Raw genomic sequence first — 22,188 nt, 5'->3', positions numbered from 1 at the left:
AGTTTAAGTTTACGGCACCTAAAACGTTTATACCAACAACGTGCTTTAAGTCGAACCCCTGCCTTCCTTCTGGGACTCTGGAAGTTTGGTATGTGCTAGGCAGAGGGTGTCTACGTGACCAGCCCCCTGGTTGGCAACACTTCCCATGGGTTGTCACAACTTGCTACTGTAGGATTTAAGTGTGTCCTGGTTTCCCCCCAACGTCGCCCCACGCACCTTTTCCTTTTGCTGCTTTTGCTCTGTATCCCTTTGCTGTATTAAATCATACTTGTGAGTATGACTATATGTTGAGTCCTGTGAATTCTCCTAAGGAATCTGAACTTGGGAGTGGGCTTAGGGACCCCCATCTCTCTCTCTCTCTCTCTCTCTCTCTCTCTCTCTCTCTCTCACACACACACACACGCACACACACACACACACACACACACACAAAATCGATAAATTCTACCAAATAAGTATTTTTAAAATTCTCCACAGCAAAAGCCACCATAAGAAAAGTCAAAAGATAAATGGGAAAAATATTTACAATTCATAGAGTTCCTACAACTAACAACAACAAAAAAGACCAAAATCCCAAAAGAAAATGGGCAGAAGCCAAAGAGAATGAAGAAACAGAAACACAAATAGCTCAAACCAAAAGATACTCAATTTCACTCAAATAGGATAAATACAAAATAAAACTAGGAATCTACATTTTCACCTATTAGATTAGCAAAGATCAAACAATTAGAAGGTATACTGGATTGGTGTGGTAGGCAGAATAACGGTCCCCCAAAGATGTCCATGTCCTAATCCCTGGGACCTGTGTTATGTTATCCTACACAGCAAAGAGGAATTAGGTTGCAGGTGGAATTAAGATTTCTAATCGACTGACTTTAAGATAGGCTCTGAAGACGGAGGGAGAGGCCATGAGCCAAGGAACACGGTGGCTTCTAAAAGCTGAAAAATGGGTCTCACGGGCTAAAATCAAGAGCCTCCAGAAGGAACACAGCCATGCTGAGACCTTGATTTTAGCCCGTGAGACCCATTTTGGATTTCTGAACTCCAGAACTGTAAGATGACAGACTCATGTTTTTAGAAGTCACTATGTTTGTGATAATTTGTTACAGCAGCTATAGGAAACTAAGACAGTTGGAGAGGATGTCTGGAAACAGGCACTCTGACACACTGCATGCGGGAGTGAAAGCCAGTACCTCTTCCGTAAAGGGGAACTTGGCAATAGTGGTAATTCCACTTCTAAGAATTTATCGTACAACATACGTGAACCCGTACAAAATGATGTTTATGCTAGGTTATCCATTGCAGTAGTTTGTATAATAGAAAATGATTGGAAATGATGTCAATATCCATCAACAGAGGATTAAATAAAGTATGATGCAGTCAACAGAATACTGTGCAGTCATTAACAGAGTGAAGAAGCCCATCTGGTAGGCAATATGTATTGGTAAATTTAAAAAGCAAGGTATGGAAGAGCATACGTAGCATGCTCCATGAGGGTCCAAGGAGGAAGGAATATAAATAACAACTTGCCTGCATTTGCCTAAATATCACTAGTTGTCTGTGAGGAGGGGAATGGCATGGCTGAAGGGTGCTGGGAGGGAGTTATTTTTACTATTTTTACTGTTGTGGTTAGTTGGGCCTACTACAATATAACAAGATACCACAGACTGTGTGGCTTAGAACAATAAACTATTTCTCACAGTTCTGGAGGCTGAGAAGTCTGAGGTCAAGGAGCCAGCATGGTCTGGTTCTGGTGAGATCCGCTTCCTAGATGGCCTTTGTGCTGTACCTCACGTGGTGGAGAGTGCGAGTTCTGGTGCCTTCCTCTTCTTTTAAGGGCACTAATCCCATCGTGGGGCCCCACCCCCATGACCGCATCTAAAGCTAATCACCTCCCAAAGGCCCCACCTCCAAATACCATCGCACTGAGGGTTAGAGCTTCAGCACGTGATTTTTGGGGGGACACAAACATTTAGTCCTTTTATCCTTCCTGACTTTTCAATCATGGGCATACATTAGCCATTTTTGAAAAGTTTAAAGTATTGGGTTGGCCAAAAAGTTCATCCAGCTTTTTCCGTAAGATGGAAAGGCTTTTTGGAAAAAAACGGATGAACTTTTTGGTCAACCCAATAAATGCCTGCTGCATAAATGCCCTAGTTTCTAAACAGCAGAATATTCTTATTGGTCACTTGGTCGCTGCTAGCTCCTATTCATTCACTCTACTGCCGTTAGTAGATTCACTTAACAAACATTTACCGAGGGCCCACTTACGAACAAGGTATTAAGTAGAGAAAAAGATAAGACACCACCACTGTCTTTAAGGAGTTAGAAATCCTCCAAAGGAGAGAGATGAGGAGAGCGCAACTACTGCTCACGTAAAGAGGAGAACGGTAAGTTCCATGAGAGGTACAGATAAAGTGCCATGGGGCGCCAGGGGATGCCAGGGTTACTTCTGGACAGATGGGCCTGGAGGAGCGGTGATGGCATGTGAGCTCCCCTGGAAGGGTAAGACAACTTGGGACAGGGTAACGACGACGATGGCAAAAAAGTCACAAATGAGAGCCAAACTCAGAAAACACGTGGCCACCAGCAAACACCTCGGTCTGGCAGCCAGAGCATAGACAGGTAGAACACCAGGAGACCATGGAGAGATGCAGCCCCACAGTGGAGGAGACAGAGGTTTGCATTTACACTGACAGGGAGGGAGGAATGGCTGAAGTTTCGGAGGCGAAGGGATGAGATAAGCTGAGCTGCATCCCAGGGACAGCGACCTGACAGGAGGCACGTGTAGAAGTGGGTTGGATCGGAAACAGAACAGAAATAGGAAAACCAGCAAAAGCACCATCCCCACAGTTTAGAAAAGAAGAGATGGAAACCTGAACTAAGTTGGGCTGGGGAGGAAGAATCCCCTGGATTCAGTAAATGTTATGGAAAAGGGAAATCTCACAATGACCTTGATTTTGGAGGAGGACGAAGAGGTGGAGAAAGGAGTGACAGCACTAGAGAAACTGGGAGCTCAAAGGAGGCTTGAGGGGAAGATGAGAGATTCATTTTAAACAAAGGTTTAGGCATCAGCTGAAGCTATGCGGCAGCTAATGGGAAACATGAAGCTAAGAAGGCAATGCTGGTCAAAGTGCGAAATACAGCTGAGGGGATGCACAGGAGGAGGGGAAGGACGGACTTCTCTAGAAAACCCATATTTAGATGACAGAAGGAAGCCGAGGAACTAGAGAAGAAAAGGAAGACCAGGAGATCAAGACCTCAGAAGCAACAGGACAGGTAGGTGTCCGGCAGTATGATGGTCTGGTTGCTCTAATTGAGACTTCTGCTGACAACATCTAAAACCGCTGGATAAAACAGAAACCCTTTTGAAAAATGCATTTATGAGTCAACTAGGGAAGAAGAAATACTCAGAAGCCCAAGCCAAACTGCGAACAGAATGCAGAGAGCAAGAGGAACACGCCGGCTTCCCCCCAGGGCAGGACCGGTTTTCGTGGCCTCTCGGGCTCTAGGAGAGAGGACGTAACACCCCGGGCCTGCCCCAAGATGCCAAGATGGGTGTCAAACTGGAAACTTCCTTCAATAACGCTGCGCCCTCAGGGTGAGGACGAACAGGAAACAAGCACCTGAGACTCCGAGGGAACTTACCTGTCTAGACGATCCGTGCTGAGTAACGGAGCCTGTAGCACAAGGCAGCCAAAGCTCATAAAGCTTGGATGGTCCGAAAAACATCAAGCAGAGAAGTTAATCTGTGACTGTCCCAGGTTGGGAGTGCCCCCCAGATGCCTGGCAGAAGAAAACGTAAAACTGCCTTCAATCCCAGCCTCGGAGTCTTCCTATACATAGATAAAGGTCCAAGGAATGAGTCCACAGGCAAAATCATCACAAAATAGCCCGAGAAAGTAGGCCCCGCGAGCCAGCAGATAAGACGGCAGCAGGCCAGGCCCGGCTGAAGAGAGAGGGGGTAAAGGAAGTAGAAGACATAGCAGCCCCGAGACAAAGGGATGCTCCAAAGATCCTGACTCTGGACATTTGATGGGCATTTCATAAACTACAGCTACTCAAGATTTTTAAAAAACCTCTGAATGGTGGTGCAGTGGAAGAGGCCAAGTCCTCCCAAGTAGCAGGGTGGGCAGTGGGGCAATAAGGTAGGACGCGCAGGTGGGCCATGAGCGCTGTGCTCGCGGGCACGGAGGGCAGCGCGGGGGGTGGTCCAGCCGGGACCACGGTCCCTGGAGATGGGTGCGGGGAGGACGGTCGGACACATCCCGAGGCCGGGGGGAGAGGGAAGCGGAGAGAGAGCCACTCATGGAGAACCGAGGGCCAAGTCTTGGAGGAGGCACGAAGGGAGGAGATTTAAAAGCATGATTAGACCCTCAATTAGCCAAGTTTACTGTTTATTCAAGAAAAAAAAAAGGAAACAGAGAACAAAGCCGCACTTCAGTCTCAGGCCGCATCCAGGCAGAAAAGTGTGGCTTCTCGTTCAATTCCCAGCTGAAAATGAGCTTTTTGCTTTTAGCTATTAATTCTGTAATCAGCCTAGAAGGTAAGAGCCTGCTCCGTTTCAGCCTGGTTTACAATCTCAAAGCAATTTATAAAAATGTCCCCGCCTTCTGAACTGAAAAACGAAGGCACAGGAAAAAGTACCCTATGCTCTTCATTTTCTCTTCGTAGGGTCATTTATACGCCTCATTTAAATGGTCAAAAAAGACGCACAGCCCCATAGCCCAGTGTAGTAACCTTTATGGAATTATTTTTGTAGGCAAGCGCCATGGGAGTAGAGCCAGAGAGGGCACGAGGGGAAACGGCACTGCTTATGCCACACAGCAGGGCGTGACGGGGTTCAGTGAGGCCCAGGAAAAAGGCAAGGGCCCTGCTCGCTGGTCGCCACAGAAAGGCCTTTGCGAGCCCGTGGCTTCTCTCGAGATTAGAGCCAGCGGGTCTTCTCTCCTGTGCCCATCTCCACCGCCCATAAGATGCTCAAATTTATCAAGACAAATAAATACCAGAAAACTTTGAAACTCTATGACTGCCGATCAGCTCACAGAATAACAAAAAGTAGGAAGCACTGCAACGCTGAAGAGCTGAATCCCGAGAGAGCTACATTACCCCGCACACAGAGTCACCGGTGGAAAGAAAAGAAAAACAATTTCTGAAGAATTCTGTGTATTGCATGGCATCGCTGCTCATATTTCCCATTTCTACTTAAGATGCTTTCTGGGTTTAATGCTCTGAAACTGAAGACTTTCGACTAATCCTTTAGCAACGTACAGGCAATGGTTTGTTAATAAGAATACTGACCATTATCTGTAGAGCATCTTTCTTTTAAAGGGCTCAAAGTGTCCCATACAGGATCACAATTACTTTACTCACATTCTTGGGAAGACTGGGTTGTGGTAACCATCCTTACTCTCTGCACCTGCTGGGGAAAATGGGGCGCTAAGAACAGAAGCGCCGACATTTATTGGGCACTTACTGCATGCCACGCACTTTTGTGAGCACTTTCCGTTTAATCCTCACAAAACCCCTGTGAAGCAGGGAGTGTTATTATCCCCATTACAAATGAGAATGCTGAAGCACAGAAATATTACATGATTTTCAAAGTCGCCGAGCAGGGTCTGGGCCGCCGGGAGCCTGGCAGCCAGGTCTCCGGCTCCATTTCTTCAAGCGCCACGTTTCCCTTATGTGTGTCTACAGGCCATGAGTTTAGTCATACACTCAAGCCCTTCACTTAAACAAAAGTCAAGAAAATCCACGCAGGCCTATAGCTGTAAAGATAGATTTAAGTGACTATATTGGTGCCTAAATTAACTTAAAGTGCATATTATTCTACATATTCTACCATTATCTAAAAGACTGTTCATCACGCCATGACCCAGACACACACACACACACACACACACACACACACGGATAACCGAAAGAAATCTTTCATGAAACCATACTTATCTATATTATGTGTTATGCTCTTAATGTTTTCTATTTCATTAAAAAATGCTGGTTACAACCTAGTCAACTGATTTCATGACTCAATAATACAATGGGATTCAGAGTTTAAAAAAAAATGCCCATCTAAAATTTGAATTATCTCTGACTATCCCATCTGAGTAAAAACTGAGCAAACAGTAAAGGAAATCAATGAAAGAGGAGCTTTGGCATTGAACATACCACTCCAACAATTAAACTCTTTATTCTTCTGTAGTGCTATCAGGCTCTGTTCATATGTACACACTTTTTGTTCCTGCTTTTAAAAAAAATTACCATCATATCAGAGGCACTGCCACATTTCTTATCATAAAAATGTAGCATTTACTTAAAATTGGTATTGAGTTACAATGCAGTTGAGAAAACGGCATACAATTTCTACTGTTTGAAAAGCAAAGCAAAAATAAAACAAGAAAATAAATGCTTTGGTGGAAATAGAAAATGTAATCTAAATAATTTTCAAGTCTTAATGGATTGACATAATACAGAAACAATCAAGGTAATGGTTTGGGGTCCACCGTTGTGTGGCCAAGTTTAATTCAAGTTCAATTCAAAGTTTAAGTCTCCAACTGAACACAATGAGTGGTGAAAATACTAATGGGGAAGGAGGCAAGAGAGCTGGGGCTGGTGTGAAAGGAAAAAGCTCACTCACACACCGCTCACCCCATGGCTGGATTTAGAACCCAGCTCTCCCGGCCTCCAGACACCATTTCGGGAGGCAACAGCAAGTTTACTTCTGGCTTCCAATGCCAGTGACAATCACTGAGATAACCTGCAGCTGCTCTAACAGTTTCAACAATATTAACAACGTGCTATTTTTCAAGCAGGGGCCCTCTGTATTGTTGAATGCAATCCGGCTTAGATTACGCTTCCGGGAAGTCCCTTTCTGGCACACACTCGCATTCCCCAAAGTGGCAGTTTGGAAACTTTTCTTCCCCTCCTGTCTCAGAGGAATAATTGTCCCTTCTCCTTTCCCAAACTGCCCTACAAACTGGCCTTAATCCCATCCCCCTCTGCCTTCCCCAGGATCCCGCTCAGGAAAGGAACCCTTCTCTCTCTTGCCCACAAATCTTCATTCACCTTTTTCGGATTCTCAGGGAAACACATCTTCCCTCAACCTGGCCGCTACCACTATTTTTGTTTTGAAACACCACCCTCTCTCTTTAAACCTCTACCAACTGGCTCTGGTCCCCTCTACCCAGACCATCCTCTGTGATTCAAAAAAGTTCGATAAGTGTACGCCAGGCACTGAACTCGGCGCTGGGGAACAGCATGAGGAAAGAAGGTCCCAGCTTCAAGCAGTCCACAGCTAGCGCGTCCAGGCCCCAAGGAACTCGTAGTCGTCATCAAATATAAAGGACTCTTCCTCAGCCTCGTCTTTGTCCCCGCAGCCTCACACACCCATCACTACCTTCTCAGACCTCTGTCTGCCTTTGGCCTCTGCAGACCCCACCCTGCAGGCTCTCCCGTCACCTCTCTAACCATCCTCATTCACCTTGCTGGCTCCTCTGTTACACACCAGGGCTCCTCACCTGGGACCAACAGGTGAGCTTCCAAGGGGCTGCGAGTCCCCTAAAATTTTATGTCAAGTTTTGTACATAGCGCATCTTTCAGGGGACAAGACGCCCTAATTTACGCCGTATCACCAAAGGAATCCACGACTCCAAACAGATTGAGAACCACGATTCTAGATCTACACCTCTGGACTCTCTTCTGAGGAAAAGGCCCGCAAGTGCTGCTGTAAGTTCTGTCAGAAGATGCTACCTGCCCCGCAGACAAAACAGAGCTCCCCATTCCTCCCTCCTCGCCCCCTCTTCCACCTGCTTCCCCATACGAAATCCTTTTCTCACTTCCCCGCTCTGTCACCACTCGGGCCGCAGACCTCAGAAGGAAGGATGATTCAGCCTTCTCCCTGTGCTCCGGGATCAAACTACTGCCCAAGCGTGTGGTCTCCGGCCGCATCACCACCGTCTCGCCTGGCCCTCCCTCTGACTCCCCTCCCAGCTTCCTGAGCTCTCCTCTCCTATCTGTTCTTCGTGACGTTGTATTCAGTCCCATCACTTACTTCGAAACCTTCAGTAAGTCTCTGCTACTTCCCAGGGTACAAGCGCCTGACTCCGGCAGGGCCGTCCACCAGATGCGCCCAGCTTTCCTTGTCCCCGCCACTCTCCAGCCAAACATCCCTGGCGACCCTCGTGAGCTCTCAACACTTCCAGCTTCCCCTCCCTTAGTCTGAGGGTCAGGGTCCTGTCTCTGCCTGAAATGCCACCTCCTCCGCCAGGAATCCTTGCCCACCGGCAACGATGACCATCCTTCCAAGGCCCAACACAAATGACTATCGATTCCACACAAGCTTTTCCAATCTAGGCTGGACCTGTGCCCTTCCCCCTGGGAATCCCCAGAAGGCCTTTCTCTTACAGCACTGAATATCAACCGCCCTATATCGGAACCATACACATCTGTCGTATCACTTCTGTCACATCCCCAAATGGGAGCAGGTATCATTCAGCCTACTACGACTTCTCAACTGCCTTCGTGGCTCCCCAACACCGCCCAACAACACACTAGTCTGAAATGAACCTAACTGATGAAACAGACGTACACACTGACTGGAATAGCAGGGGCTAATATTCCAAGGGCCACGTCAACAGCGGATCTGTTTTTATCTGTATCTTGTATTGTTTTGGTGACTAGTTTTTTTGTTTTTTTTTAAGATGACTTTTACTGGTTAAAACTTCGAGAACGCAGTTTTCCAAAAATTTGTATGAGCAATTCAGTTCCCATTTTTCTCTCCAGTTTTTCACTTTACTGACTTCCTAAAGAAAAAAGTAGGGATTCCTAGCACAGACACGAAAAATAAGGCAAAGCACCATAGACTTGAGAAATCAACCCCTCTGTGGACCACTCCAATGACAGTAACCCAGAATCCTACGCTCTGGCACTAGATCCACAATATCCAGAAATCCAGCCCATCTGTTTCCATGGAATGGACTTCTCCTTCACTTTCTACTAAACCTGTGTTCAATAAAAAAGCCGTCATTATACAACTGCCATGCAGCAGTCATTAGGCTGAGGTTAGAGAGATAAAGCCTGATCCCCGCCTTGATAAGCTTACAGTATAGGAGGGGGATGGGTAATTACTACATAATTATGACATAAGGCAGACTGAGGGAGATAAGTGCTCTAGTAGAAGGACCTGCAAAGTCTAACAGGTTGAGAGGTAAGATGAACTCCCACCAGGGAACGCACATGGCATGGGAAAGGACCTAGGACTGAGCAAGATGGTGGAGGATAGGCTCTAAAGAGATGAGGGGACCGCAGGTAAAGGGCACAGGGAAACCAAAGTTTCCCTGAGTTGAGACAGTTCTATGTATACCAGAGAAGCACAGGGTGGTCCTGTGCGGTTGGAGTCACTGAGACTCCACGGGAAGTCACTGAGAATTTTTTGTGTGTGGAGAGTGGGATATAGAGTGACATGATCATACCTAAAAAAAAAAAAAAAAAAGACAACAGCATTGTGTAGGATAAGTTGGAAGGGAAGGAAACTGAATGAAGGGAAGTGAGTTGGGAAGCACAGGGAGAAATGGGAAGAAATATTTGAGAGTCACTAATAAGCAAAACCTACGGGATTTGGAACTGATGCGGCTATAGGAGAAGTAAGGCAGGGGAATGAGAAAGTTGACTTCGTACATAAGACACAAGGTTGTAACGTACAGCACAGGGAATATAACCAATATTTTAGAATAATAACTTTAAATAGAGTATAATCTGTAAAAATACGGAATCACTATGTTGTACACCTGAAACTAATATAACATTGTAAATCAACTATTTCAATAAAATAAATAAATTTTATGCCTGATTGGGGTGGGGAATTGACTTCAAGTTCTCGAATCTGAGCAACTGAGGATCATCCACATTGAGGGAGATGTAGGCTGAAGAGCAGGCCTGGTGACTGCAAAGAGGTCAGGGAGATGCTGAGCCTGATTCTCACAGGCTTCCAGAGGAAGCTGTTTGAGAGGCTCATGAAGATTCACTCGAGGCCAATGTCAGGGCTGGATTTAGAAATCACCCATACAGCAATGACAGCTTAAGCTATGGATTAAATGAAATCATCAAGGCAAAGTGAGTAACGTGACAAGAGGGCTGACAGGGAACCACCATCAAGATGTCTACCTTTAAGGAAAAGACAGAGGCAGTGGAGACTGGGAAGGAACAGTCAAGATGGTACCGAAACACAGAAACCAAGACTTGCAAGAGGGCGGTCAAAATTATTGAACGCTGAGGGGAGATCAAACCGAATGAAGATTGAAGTGAGTCACTAAATTTGGCCAGTAAGAAAGAGGTCTGAGTTCCAAGAAGGTACTTGTGATAAAACTGGATACTAGAATGGGCTGGAGGAATGAGTGAACTGGAGATGTGGACAGCCTAGAATATTCTTTCCAGAAGTGTGGGTTGAAGTGAGAGATGGGACAGTAGTTTAGAGGAAAGCTGGTCCGACACTTGACCTCTTTTTAGGGGAGTAAACTCTCAAGGAGACAGAAGATACCAGAGAAAGGGGATGACTGATGGAGCAAGATTGTGTAGGAGACGGACTAGGGCCTCAGCTCGCAGGAGGTTTGAAGAAACCTGCTACGTGGGGCTTCGCTGGTGGCGCAGTGGTTAAGAATCTGCCTGCCAATGCAGGGGGCACGGGTTCGAGCCCTGGTCCGGGAGGATCCCACATGCCGCGAGATACCTAAGCCCGTGTGCCACAACTACTGAGCCTGTGCTCTAGAGCCCGTGAGCCACAACTACTGAAGCCCACGTGCCAAAACTACTGAAGCCTACACGCCTAGAGCCCGTGCTCCACAACAAGAGAAGCCACCGCAATGAGAAGCCCGTGCACTGCCACGAAGAGTAGCCCCCGCTCGCCACTAGAGAAAGCCCGTGAGCAGCAACGAAGACCCAACGCAGCCAAAAATAAATAAATAAATAAATAAATAAATAAATAAACAAACCCTGCTATGTGAACCATCTTTAAATCTCTGATCACTTAAGGCCAGATATGCAAAACCCAAGACATAACCCATTCCCTCATTGAATTTTCGTGGATTAGATGTACATTCTCACTTTCATAGGAATTCCGAGGATGTGTTCCCATTAAACTCTTTTCATCCTAATAGTTTAAAATTTTTAATATTGAAATATCTTTTAAATCACATATTTAATCAAAAACTGAGAAAAGGCTGAGAATGTATTCAACTCTATGATATCACTGCATTTCCTGGAAGCATCACATTTGAATCTACAATCAACACATGACTCATGACGAGTACTCCAGATCCTTCTAGACCACCACAGTCTTTGTATAATTGTCCTTTCCATCAACCATGAATTTCCTTTGACGGAAACAACTGCTGATGAAATTTGGGAAGAGAGAAGCCTTGTCTTGCTAGAAAAAAATTTAAGCCTTCACTGCCCCAAAATAAATAAATGAATATAGATAGATAAATAGATAGACAAAAGACGGGCATAGGAAGAAGAGCTCCATTACAAAGCAGCTCTTCTATTTAATGATCTCTTTCATCACCTTCAGTCTAGCTGGAGGCATATTTACTCCGTACTTAAAATAAAGGCATACGTTTATTTATTTATTTATTTAAAGAATTATCTTTAAAGAATTATTCCCCTGCTCTCCCCTTAGCAGACGACTGCTTCCACATTTGTTTAAGGTCAAGCAGAGAATCCTGTGATAAACCATAATGGAAAAGAATACGAAAAAGAATATATATATATACACATATATATATATATATATATACATATATATATATATATATGCAGAGTTGAGTCACTTCGTTGTACAGCAGAAATTAACACAGCACTATGAACCAACTATACTTCAATAAAATTTTAAAACAACCATTTGGGGAAAATGCTAAGAACACTATCAAAAATAAAATCAATAAATCTTTTGAAATTTACATTTCAAAAAGAAAAACAACAAAGTCAAGCAGAGGAGAAGGAGAGGGTAAGAGGACAGAAAAAAAGAAGGCAAGATCAAGGCAGAATATGAAGGAAGATGGTTTGAAGAGCAAGACACGTGGAAAGCTTTATTTCGGTCCCGTGGTAGAACAAAGTGAGATTACTCAGTCTACTAAATAGGAAGGAACAGCTCTAGGTATACACAGCCCAAAACTTGCTACGGACTAAGTCATAGGTTGTAAGTAATTAAATGCATAATAAGTGTGTCCTGCCAAATATATAGTAAACGCTATCAAATGACATTTAAAGTGTCGTTCCTTAAAGATAAATAAAGAAACCTCCCCTGTCCAGTGATGGCCTGCAGCACCTAAGCCACGAATCTGCATTTGAGAAGCACATTGGCTTAAATGACACTTAGGCTCACTCTTGGTTCCCAAGTAGGGGGCGACGAGCTCTGGGATGTGACGTCACAGTGCTACACTGACATGCTCGTGGTCACCTCGCCACCTTCTGCCTTTGGAAGAGGGCTGGCCCAGGTGGAGGGCAGGCTCGGGGCTGGCAGGAGTCACCTGGGCTGAGCCACCCCACAAAGACTGGCAGAGCAGAGGCCCGCTCCCTCAGGGAACGGGTCAACCTTCTGTAATAAACAGCCTCGTACACACACCACACTGGGGAGCGCAGCACGGAGCGGAAGGAGGGGACACCCAGAAACCCTCTGATGCCACCGAGGAGAACCCTGGAATTTACCAGACTGTGGGCCAGGGGGAAGGCATATCTCGTGAGGATCTCAAACATATCTCTTCTGCTGTGGCCCTCCTGTTTCAGCGCGAACCTCAGGTTTCTCATGTCCTGGGGGCAGAGGAGAAATGTGCCAGTTCAGTCTGCAAATCGAGTCACATTCGTCAGCAAACCTTCTATTCAGGTAGAAGATCCACTTACCTGAATGGGCAATAAATCTAGACTACTAAGAAAATTACTTTGTTTTGTACAATATTTTGAAACATCCGGTTTAAGAACACCTGAAAATATTTCCATCAGAGTCATGATTGTAAAGACAAGACAACTCGTGTTAAAGAGTAGACAGAGCTAAAGTTCACTGGATAAAAAGAAAAATCAAACCTTGCCTTGCGCATCATGTCTGCGTCTGTCTACTCTACTGGTTTCCGAGGTATTTTAATTATAAAACAGTATTTTATTCTTAGGACTTTTCAAATGTGTATCTGCCACAAAATATCATTTCAAAACTGTCAAACGTGTCATTAAAATACAGAAGCTCTCTCCCTCTCCCCTCATGCTTTTAACTTTAAAGTCTCCCTTTTAAAAATTAGGAAATGACTGGCATTTTAAGCTCTAATACAAGTAATGTAATACATTTTTTACTGAACAATTTTACTTTCACAGACTTCTACTAAGAGCACATTAAGGTGCCCCAAAGTGGGAGTGACTATGCTTCTAGGAACTAAGAATTAATGCTCAAAACCAGATTTTAAGGATAGTTTCCAACACATATCTCTTTAATAAGCAGGAAAACCTTCTTTTAAACCAAATTCAAATAAAATAAGCTCCCTTAAATATCAATTTGTATTACACAGCAAAAGATATAACATTCTAACTTATTTTCGAAGCTGGCGGGTTTTTGAGGTTGTCTCCTAAATCACTCATGGTGCTGTGGCTGAGTGATGGCTGTTACCTTCTGCATTGCACTTTCAACACCTCAGGAGTGAGACAGATCCAGCCCCTGCCCTCTCGGATGTCACCATCTTCATATTTTTCCAAGTGCTTTTTCGTTTGTTACGTCAACAGCGTTCTTGAAGCTTCCTAAGTCTTCAACATGTAGGAGCAGCAAAGGCCTTGCCATACACATCCCAAAATGCAAAGGGGAGTGAAGGGAGTGTATGGCAACAGGCTCTCAGACCTCTCATCAACGACCCAAAACCGATCTCTCTGTATACAGATGGCATCTACTGGGCCTCGCCAGCTCCAGGATCCCATGCTTTCTTTTTTAAAAGCACGTAACTCAATAACATCCAAAAACGGATTCACGACCTATTCCAAGAACACTGGGATACCAGTTGTCGTCTCATGATGCAAAGCACTGGTCAAGTAGAAGGAAAAATAATCATTTCAATCAGATGACGTGCTTTCAAGGGGTTTGCAACGAACCCCAAGGATAGCACCGGCTAGCTGAGTATCCCCAAGGCTCACAGACGTATGAAGGATTTTCTTCTGACCAGCCTTGGTTCCAATGATAACTCTGTAACATCATGCTCTTAACCACTCAACCAGAAACTAGACCATTTCGAGATAAATATTTATTCTGGTCCATCAGAGATTCAAACCACGACTTTCGATGTGCCAAAGTACAAGTGATTCAAGCGACTTCGTGTGGCCATCTGATTCAGATGTAATTAAAGGACAGAAAGAATCACTACCTTGTCTTGCCAACAAGAAAAATGAAGTGGAAAAGGCAAATGACTCACAGGTGGCAGATCACCAAATCTGTAACAGAAATACGAGCATATACTGAGGGGTAAGTTGCACCTGGTCTCCTAGAGCCTGACCCGTCAGGGAAGGACACCTGGGCAAGAGCCTCTTGGTAGAAGAATCTCGCAGTCAGACCTCTGGCGTTTAGCAATTGGGGCACTCGGCGCTGAGCGAAGCCTCGTGATAACAAATGAGTAAACACACCCCTGTTGCAACAGCCCTGGTGGGATGGTTTGGCTCTGCTTTTTTTTTTTTTTTTTTTTTTTTAAGCTCTGAGTTGTCAGCAGGGGATGGCATGGGGCCTGGCGGGTAAGAATTCACATATTTGGAGCTACCTTCTCCTCGGTTGCTAGATGACAACCACTGCGACTTCTATCCATCACATGCAAGTTGCCACTGGCAAGCAGAAATCCCCATGTACGGACCGGGTGGAGCCAAATTTGTAGGGGTTCTACGTTCTCGTTTCGGTGAAGTGGCACCGTTGTACTGTGGTTACTGCTTGCAGGTGAAAGGGGACCTACGGGAGACAGGAGGCGAGTCTCTGCCCCACTGCGGCACATTCTCTTTCTGTCACCTTCAGGTCTGTTCCTGAGAAAACGGAATTCAACTCTCAACATCCGTGTTTCCAGGGAGATAACTGAGTTAAAAGGTTGTGCTACAACACTGTTCTAGGCCATTGTCTTTGGGCTTGACACTAATTCCAAGAAACATACATACTTAACATTGGAGAATCATGCCTGCGGAGTTGTTCCCAAGACCTTTGTTCTTAGAGTAAACAGTCAAAGGGTAAGAGTGTGCTTTGTCTTATTAATTTGGGGGGGGGGGTTAACATTTAAATACAAGTTTTTCCCATTGATAAGGCAACAAATAGGATTTTTTTCAACTTGCTTCGAATGAAAGTCACTTTGAAATCATCAAAACCTCATTTTCCCTGGAGTCCTGTAATATAACACTCTCCTCCCATGGATTCTTTTATGCAAAATGCAAAAACCTTCCTTAAAAGTAAATCCCCACATTTCTAGGCCCAAAAGGGTAGACAGTAGCTGGGATTATAGATAAGGCATTAAGGGAGCTTGGATTCAACCAAAAACAACAAAAACAAGCCAAGGTGGGGAGTGAGGGAGAATTTCAGTTCAAGTCTCATCGTGACAAAATCCCTTGCTTTCTAATAGAGTGTACTAGTCTTGACCTTGTACAAACTGGAGACAAAAAGGTATTATCTTCATAATCCAAACGAAAGTACAGGAGATTGGCTTTAAGAAATCACAGTGCACAAGACCAGGAAAAGGAGACTTGGGCTGGGATTCTGACTCCTGCATCAGCTCCTCGGGGACCCATAGGCAAGGAAGCCCGTTGAGCAAATGCCTCATTTCCCACCCACAGAATGAAGGACTTGGATTGGCCAGGGGTCAGCAAGTTTCAGCCCAGGTCAGTCTTGGTGTGGTCTTCAAGCTAAGATTGTTTTTTATATTTCAAAAGGGTTGAGAAAAAACAAAACGCAAAGAAGAACATATGACAGAGATCCTGCTGGCCCACAAAGCCTAAAATATTTGCTTTCTGGCCCTTGACAGGAAAAGTCTGCTGACCCCTACACTAGATTGATGGTCAGATACATGAAAGAGTCCCAGCCTCTGGGACCCAGCCTTCAGAGATTATCTGGGGATTTGGGGTAGAACCCAAAGCTTTACCTTTGTCAACCCAAAGAGGGCTTCCCAGGTTCCCTTCATGCATATTCAGCTGTGGGAACCACTGGGACAGATGACCTCCAAACCCCTTCTAGCTCTTTCTAGGACTGGGCACTGTAGTCTTCCGATACAGAATACCTGAGAAGGCAGTTTTCTTGCAAGAAGGTTTATTCCGTCGTTTGCAAAATGATTATCTCACCGGATTTGGATTCCAACTTTGCCATCTGTTGGGTAATCTTAGCTAAGTTACCGAACTCTTCTTAGCCTCAGGCTCCCCATCTATACAATGGGGACACCACTGTCCATTTCAGAGGACTGCCCTGAGGATTTAATGCAAAGCCCCTAGTACCTCTTTGGACCGACAGAGATGTTCAATAAACAGTTACTATCATAACTGGCTGAACGTTATTATCGCTAAATCTCTGCTGTTCCCCATGCCGAAACATAACAGGAGGCCACCATCTCTGAACACCATCTAAGCAGAAGTGGGAGGGGCTGTGAGAGGTAAGAACACAGACTCTTCACAGAGGGAAAAATCTCCTGTATTTCTCCTTCCTGTTACGATGTGAAGGTGTCTGGCTGGAAACACATCACACGAAGAACACCAGGAGCAGACTTGTGCAAAAACAAAAAAGTGTGAAACGTGATTTATGAAGTTTTCTTCCTAGTCAGTCAAGCAAACCAATTGACTGTCTCGGGTTCTCACACTTAAGGACGACAGCAGGTCCCTTTCATAGGAACTCTTTCCCCAGGAGGTTCTGGAACGCTTGATCATGAAGGGAGAACCACACCAGGGCCTCAGATAAACAAGGGTCTTTGATTTTTCTTTTAAACCCACATTTACTTTTTACTTATCATTCAACGCTAACGTGCCTATTTTCCCGTAAGAAAGTACTGAATCTCTTACTTTACAAGTAATATCTAGCCCATAGGAATTCTCTCCTCTACTTGTGGCGCCTCCCATTTTTTCAATTCTTGAGATCACACCCAGAGGAACATCGAGTATTAGAGCAGAATCCTGTAATGGACAAAAAGACACAAGTCAGTATTTCTGTCGGTACAATTAAAACATCAAAAACATACTTTTAAAAAAAAAACCCATGTGCTTTCAGGGCATTTTTATCTTGGCCCTTTTACCACCTTTTATGAATAAAAGCATGATAGCGATCACACATGAAAAAGCAAGCATGAAAATAGTCAGTTATGCAACCAAAATCCATCCCCAAATGTGTGCCATTCTGCACTGCCTGCAGAATAAAGCCTGAACTCCTGGGTACACAACTCGAGGGCCCCGGGACGTTGCTCCCAACCTGTCTCTGTGGGCTGCTGCCCCACGACGTTCTCTGTTCCAACTAAGTAGACGCCTTCACCATTCTCCAAACATTTTGTCTACACTCAGGCCTAGGGGCTCTGTGCACGGTGTTCCCTTTGCCTAGGATGATCTGACTTTCCCAACCACCAACATTCTCCAACGACGCCCCGCTTCCCATTAGATCAGAGTTGACCACTCCCTCCTCTGCAGTTCTGCAGCACTCGGTTCGGACTGGTGTTACACCACCCGCTTCAAGTCTCATTGCCGTGAACTTCCACATCCGTATTCCCCCACTGGAAGCCAAACATCGGGAAGCGGTGCCTATCTTAGGCATGGGTGCTCTTTCCAAAGGAAGGGCCTGAGGGCATACAATGCTTCTCCATAGATCCTTGCCCAACGCTGGACTCAAGGGGTCCAGAGGGCTGTTGGCACGAAGGACGGAATAACGTCAGTAAAGTCGTACCGAGATCGTCCCACCAAGATAACAGCAGCTGCTGTGTTCGGAATACATCATCTGTGCCGGGTACCACAAAAGGTCAACGCGTGTATCGTCCTCACAACCATTCTGGACACAGGTGAAGTATTCCCATTTCCTGATGTTGCAACCAAAGCTTTAAAAAGCTTCGGTAACTGGCTTAGTAACTACAGGGAAGGGTTGAGATTCAAGCCAAGGTCTGGGAACACACAACAACAGAGCCATAAAAATGGTCCTACCCTTTGACTCCACAACTGCACTCCTAAGACCTTATCTTACAGCTGTGGAGCAACAGGAGGGAAAGCTACATGCGTGAAGATGCTCGATAGAGCCAGAGTTGGTCACTGGGGCGAAGAAAATTAGTCAGTCAACTTGATGGAATAAGCACGCAGCTACTAAAATAATTACGGTACATGGAAAAATAAGTTTAAGTGCAAAAAAGCAGCATACAAAATACACTGTGACTACAATAATGTAAAATATATATTCATATGGACAGAGACAGAAAGGGCTACACAAATGTTTTAAGCCAATATCTTCTTTAATGCCCTGTTAGATGACTTTGCTAACAAATATTTTAAAAGCTGCTTGTTGAGTTTTTGTTCTTTAAAAGACGTCCTCTGGGGGGAATACAAATAAAGTTAATTTCTTCTTTTACTTTAAATCCTTCCCTTTAAAACACAATACAACAAACTAAGCATCTCTTCACAAAATATAAATATAGCTCATGGGTGTTCTAGAAATTAAAAAAGTATAAGACTGTGGTGTATCCATGCCATGGGATACTGCTCAGCCACAAAAATGAATGAACTATGGATACATGCAACGATCCGGGAGAATCTTAAGGGCATCGTGCTGAGTGGATAAAGCCAATCTCAAAAGGTGCTGTATGGTTCCATTTATATCATTCTTGAAATGACAAAGTTTTAGAGCTGGAGAACACAGAAGTGGCTGCCGGGGCTGAACGGAAGGAGGGCGTGGCTATAAAAGGAGCATAAAGGGTACAAAGGGAGTTCTGTAGCAACAGAAGAGTCGCATACTTTGACTGGTGGTGGCGGTGACATGAATTTACACAGGGCATCAGATGTCACTGAGCAAAAACACGCCAAAAATGAGTGCGTGCAAAAACCGGTGAAAGTCAAGTACAGAGTCTTAGTTAACTATACTGCACCATTCAATGTCCTGGTTTTGATAAAGCAGTGCAGTTATTGGAGAAGTGGGGTGATGGGTACCCAGGAACTCTCTGGACTATTTTTCCAAGTTCTTGAGAGTACATAATTACTTCAAAATAAAGTTTAAAACGTGTGAGAGTATGGCTATCGTGGTGTAGAGAAAAGAGCACAAACTCTAAAGTTGGACAAAACTGCTTCCAATCTGAGTTCTGACATTTATTAACTGGATGACTTTGGCAAGTTACTGTATCTCTCAGCCACGTTTACCTGTAAAATAGGCATGATTAGAGATAATGGACTTAAAGTAACTGGCATGATGCCCGGTATATGGTAGCTAGATAACAATGCAAGTTATTATTATTATTATAGCAAAGAATATCTTAGTATGTGAAAGACATGACTGTGCTCTGCAAATATAGTGGATCAGTATGCTGTAGCAAGCAGTTACAGGGCTTTCTGTTTGTACCTATAAGGAGGCATCTTTTAGCTGGCGCCATGCGGTGAGACCCCTCACTCCATGACTGAACTCCAAATGCTTAGAGATTAAAGACACTACACTACATGTACATATGTAGCTACGTATTATAATGTATTCACTTCTCAATATAATCTAGTTATTAAAAATATACGATCAAGGGACTTCCCTGGTGGTCCAATGGTTAAGAATCCACCTTCCAACGCAGGAGATGCAGGTTTGACCCCTGGTTCGATCCCTGGGTAAGATCCCACACGCCGCAGACAAAATTAAAAAAAAAAAAGATATTAAAAAAAATACTATCAGGCTTCCCTGGTGGCACAGTGGTTAAGAATCCGCCTGCCAATGCAGGGGACGTGGGTTTGAGCCCTGGTCCCGGAGGATCCCACGTGCCGTGGAGCAACTAAGCCCGTGCACCACAATTACTGAGCCTGTGCTCTAGAGCCCGTGAGCCACGACTGCTGAGCCCGCATGCCGCAACTACTGAAGACTGCACGCCTAGAGCCCGTGCTCTGCAACAAGAGAAGCCACCACAATAAGAAGCCCGCGTACTGCAACGAAGAGTAGCCCCCGCTCGCCACAGCTAGAGAAAGCCCACGCACAGCAACGAAGACCCAAAGTAGCCAAAAATAAATAAAAATAATAATAATAGTAATAAAATGCTATCAAGCAGTCTGTTACTATGCTTAGATTATATTGAAATTTACGAGTGTCTATTCAACTGTACCCCTAAATATCAAACTTGTACCTAAAAATACATAGAGTAGACAATAAATTGAAGTCTGATATCCTAATATCAAGATGGAAGCAAGAATGCAAATTTAAAAAGCAGGAGGATTAGAAGTGAGTGAGACCTTCCTCTTCTTTGTTCCCGCAGCAAGAAAATTCCTATAGCTCTGATTACCCTGACCCAACACAAACCAGAAAATGGGACACCGAGGAGAACCGGCCAGCTCCTGACCAAAGGCACCCACAGTCTAATGAGGCTAACCTGCCACGTTCTCCCCGAATGACAGGTTCAAGATCAGATAACCCAGCAAGCCCAACTGGAAGATCCAGGAATAGGAAAATTAGCTTTACTCTCTAGAAACCTGAGTCATCACTATCTAAGTATCATCAAATATTTAAGGATTCCCGAAGGTCCATGCTAACTCAAAATCTATTCCTCTGTACCTGTACGTATCTAAAATAGCTGAGAAGTAAATGTAACAGCTTAGAAGATGCAATCATTTGCCTTCTCTCTCGAGTGCATACTGAGTAACAGAAACTACTGGATGCTAGGGACCACGGGGAGAATGAAGATGTAGGTGCTGCCCTCACAGAGCTCAAGGAAGGCCCAGTCTGGGAAATGAGACACATGTACGCAAATAGCCACAATGCTAGGTTGTAAGTGCCAAGAGCCATTTAAAAAAATCCAGATGAGGTGGAACGGGAGGTCAGAGAGGGCAGGACGATTTCTAACTGATGGGGTCACACGATGGTTCTGCTGTGATGGCAATGTTAAAGATGATCCTTAAAGGGTGGAATAACAGCAGCTGGAGACTGGCCTTCCAAAAACAGGTACAGTGACAGTGGCTACACGTGTGGGAAAGCATGGGAATTTTATTTTAAAAAAGCAAAACCAAATGGGCCAGGTTTAAGATCAGGTGGCAAGGGAATCCCCTGGGGAGTAGCCCAGGGCTTGGCTCAGGGTGACTGGGATCTGGGAAATGTGTCTTGGGCAGAGGTCTGCAACGACATAATGTGGCTGTACGCAGATGCAGCCGGCAGCGCCGAGCACTCTGCACCAGCACAGGGAGGGTCCGCCCATTCCCTGCAGTCCTGGAAGCCAATGTTTCAGTGCAAGTGAGAGGATCACCGCGAGGGTCTAAAAGTGGAGAGCGTCCGAGGTGGAAAGCGAAAGAGGGAGGTGAGCCGTGGGGAAGAATCACAGAGGCAGGCCCAAGTGTCTGGGACAACGGTGGTCCCACCAAGACACATGAAGGGCACAGGAGGCGGTTCTGGAGAAAGATTAACGTGAATTTTAGACACACTGGGTTTGAGTGTCTAAACACCCTGGGTTTGGAATCTAAAAAAAAAAAAGGTCATGAAGAACGTAGGGGCAGGATGGGAATAAAGACACAGACCTACTAGAGAATGGACTTGAGGACACGGGAGGGGGAAGGGTAAGCTGTGACAAAGCGCGAGAGCGGCATGGACATATATACACTACCAAACGCAAAAGAGATAGCTAGTGGGAAGCAGCTGCATAGCACAGGGAGATCAGCTTCGTGACCGCCTGGAGGGGTGGGATAGGGAGGGTGGGAGGGAGGGAGGGAGACGCAAGAGGGAGGAGATATGAGGATGTATGTATATGTATAGCTGATTCACTTTGTTATAAAGCAGAAACTAACACACCATGGTAAAGCAATTATACTCCAATAAAGATGTTTAAAAAAATAATAAAGTGAATAAAAATAAACACCCTGGGTTTGACTGATAATCAAGTACAGATATCCAGGAGGCAGCTGAAAATGCAGAAGTGGAAGATCCCCAAGGCCCCTCAAACTCAAAATGCCCAGAACTAAGTGCATGATGTTTCTCTCTCCAAGCTACATCTTCCCATCTCAGTGGCTAGCACTCCATCCGTCCAG

At 44.9% G+C, this 22,188-nt stretch overlaps 1 protein-coding gene across 6 annotated transcripts in view; it reads right to left on the bottom strand.

The window, feature by feature from the left end:
* MTM1 (myotubularin 1) overlaps positions 1–22,188 on the bottom strand; it is a 98,071-nt gene that overhangs the window by 38,080 nt on the left and 37,803 nt on the right. For all 6 annotated transcript variants that reach the window (XM_032620379.1, XM_032620382.1, XM_032620383.1 and 3 more), the window contains 2 exons: positions 17,029–17,139; positions 12,700–12,801 (listed from right to left, as the gene is read on the bottom strand). In XM_032620379.1, coding sequence (XP_032476270.1) covers positions 12,700–12,801; positions 17,029–17,139 — 213 coding nt within the window. The remainder of the gene's footprint in view (positions 1–12,699; positions 12,802–17,028; positions 17,140–22,188) is intronic.

Source organism: Phocoena sinus, chromosome X (assembly GCF_008692025.1).
Source record: "Phocoena sinus isolate mPhoSin1 chromosome X, mPhoSin1.pri, whole genome shotgun sequence".
Classification (NCBI taxonomy): Eukaryota; Metazoa; Chordata; class Mammalia; order Artiodactyla; family Phocoenidae; genus Phocoena; species Phocoena sinus.
This window is presented reverse-complemented; position numbering and strand designations above follow the sequence as displayed.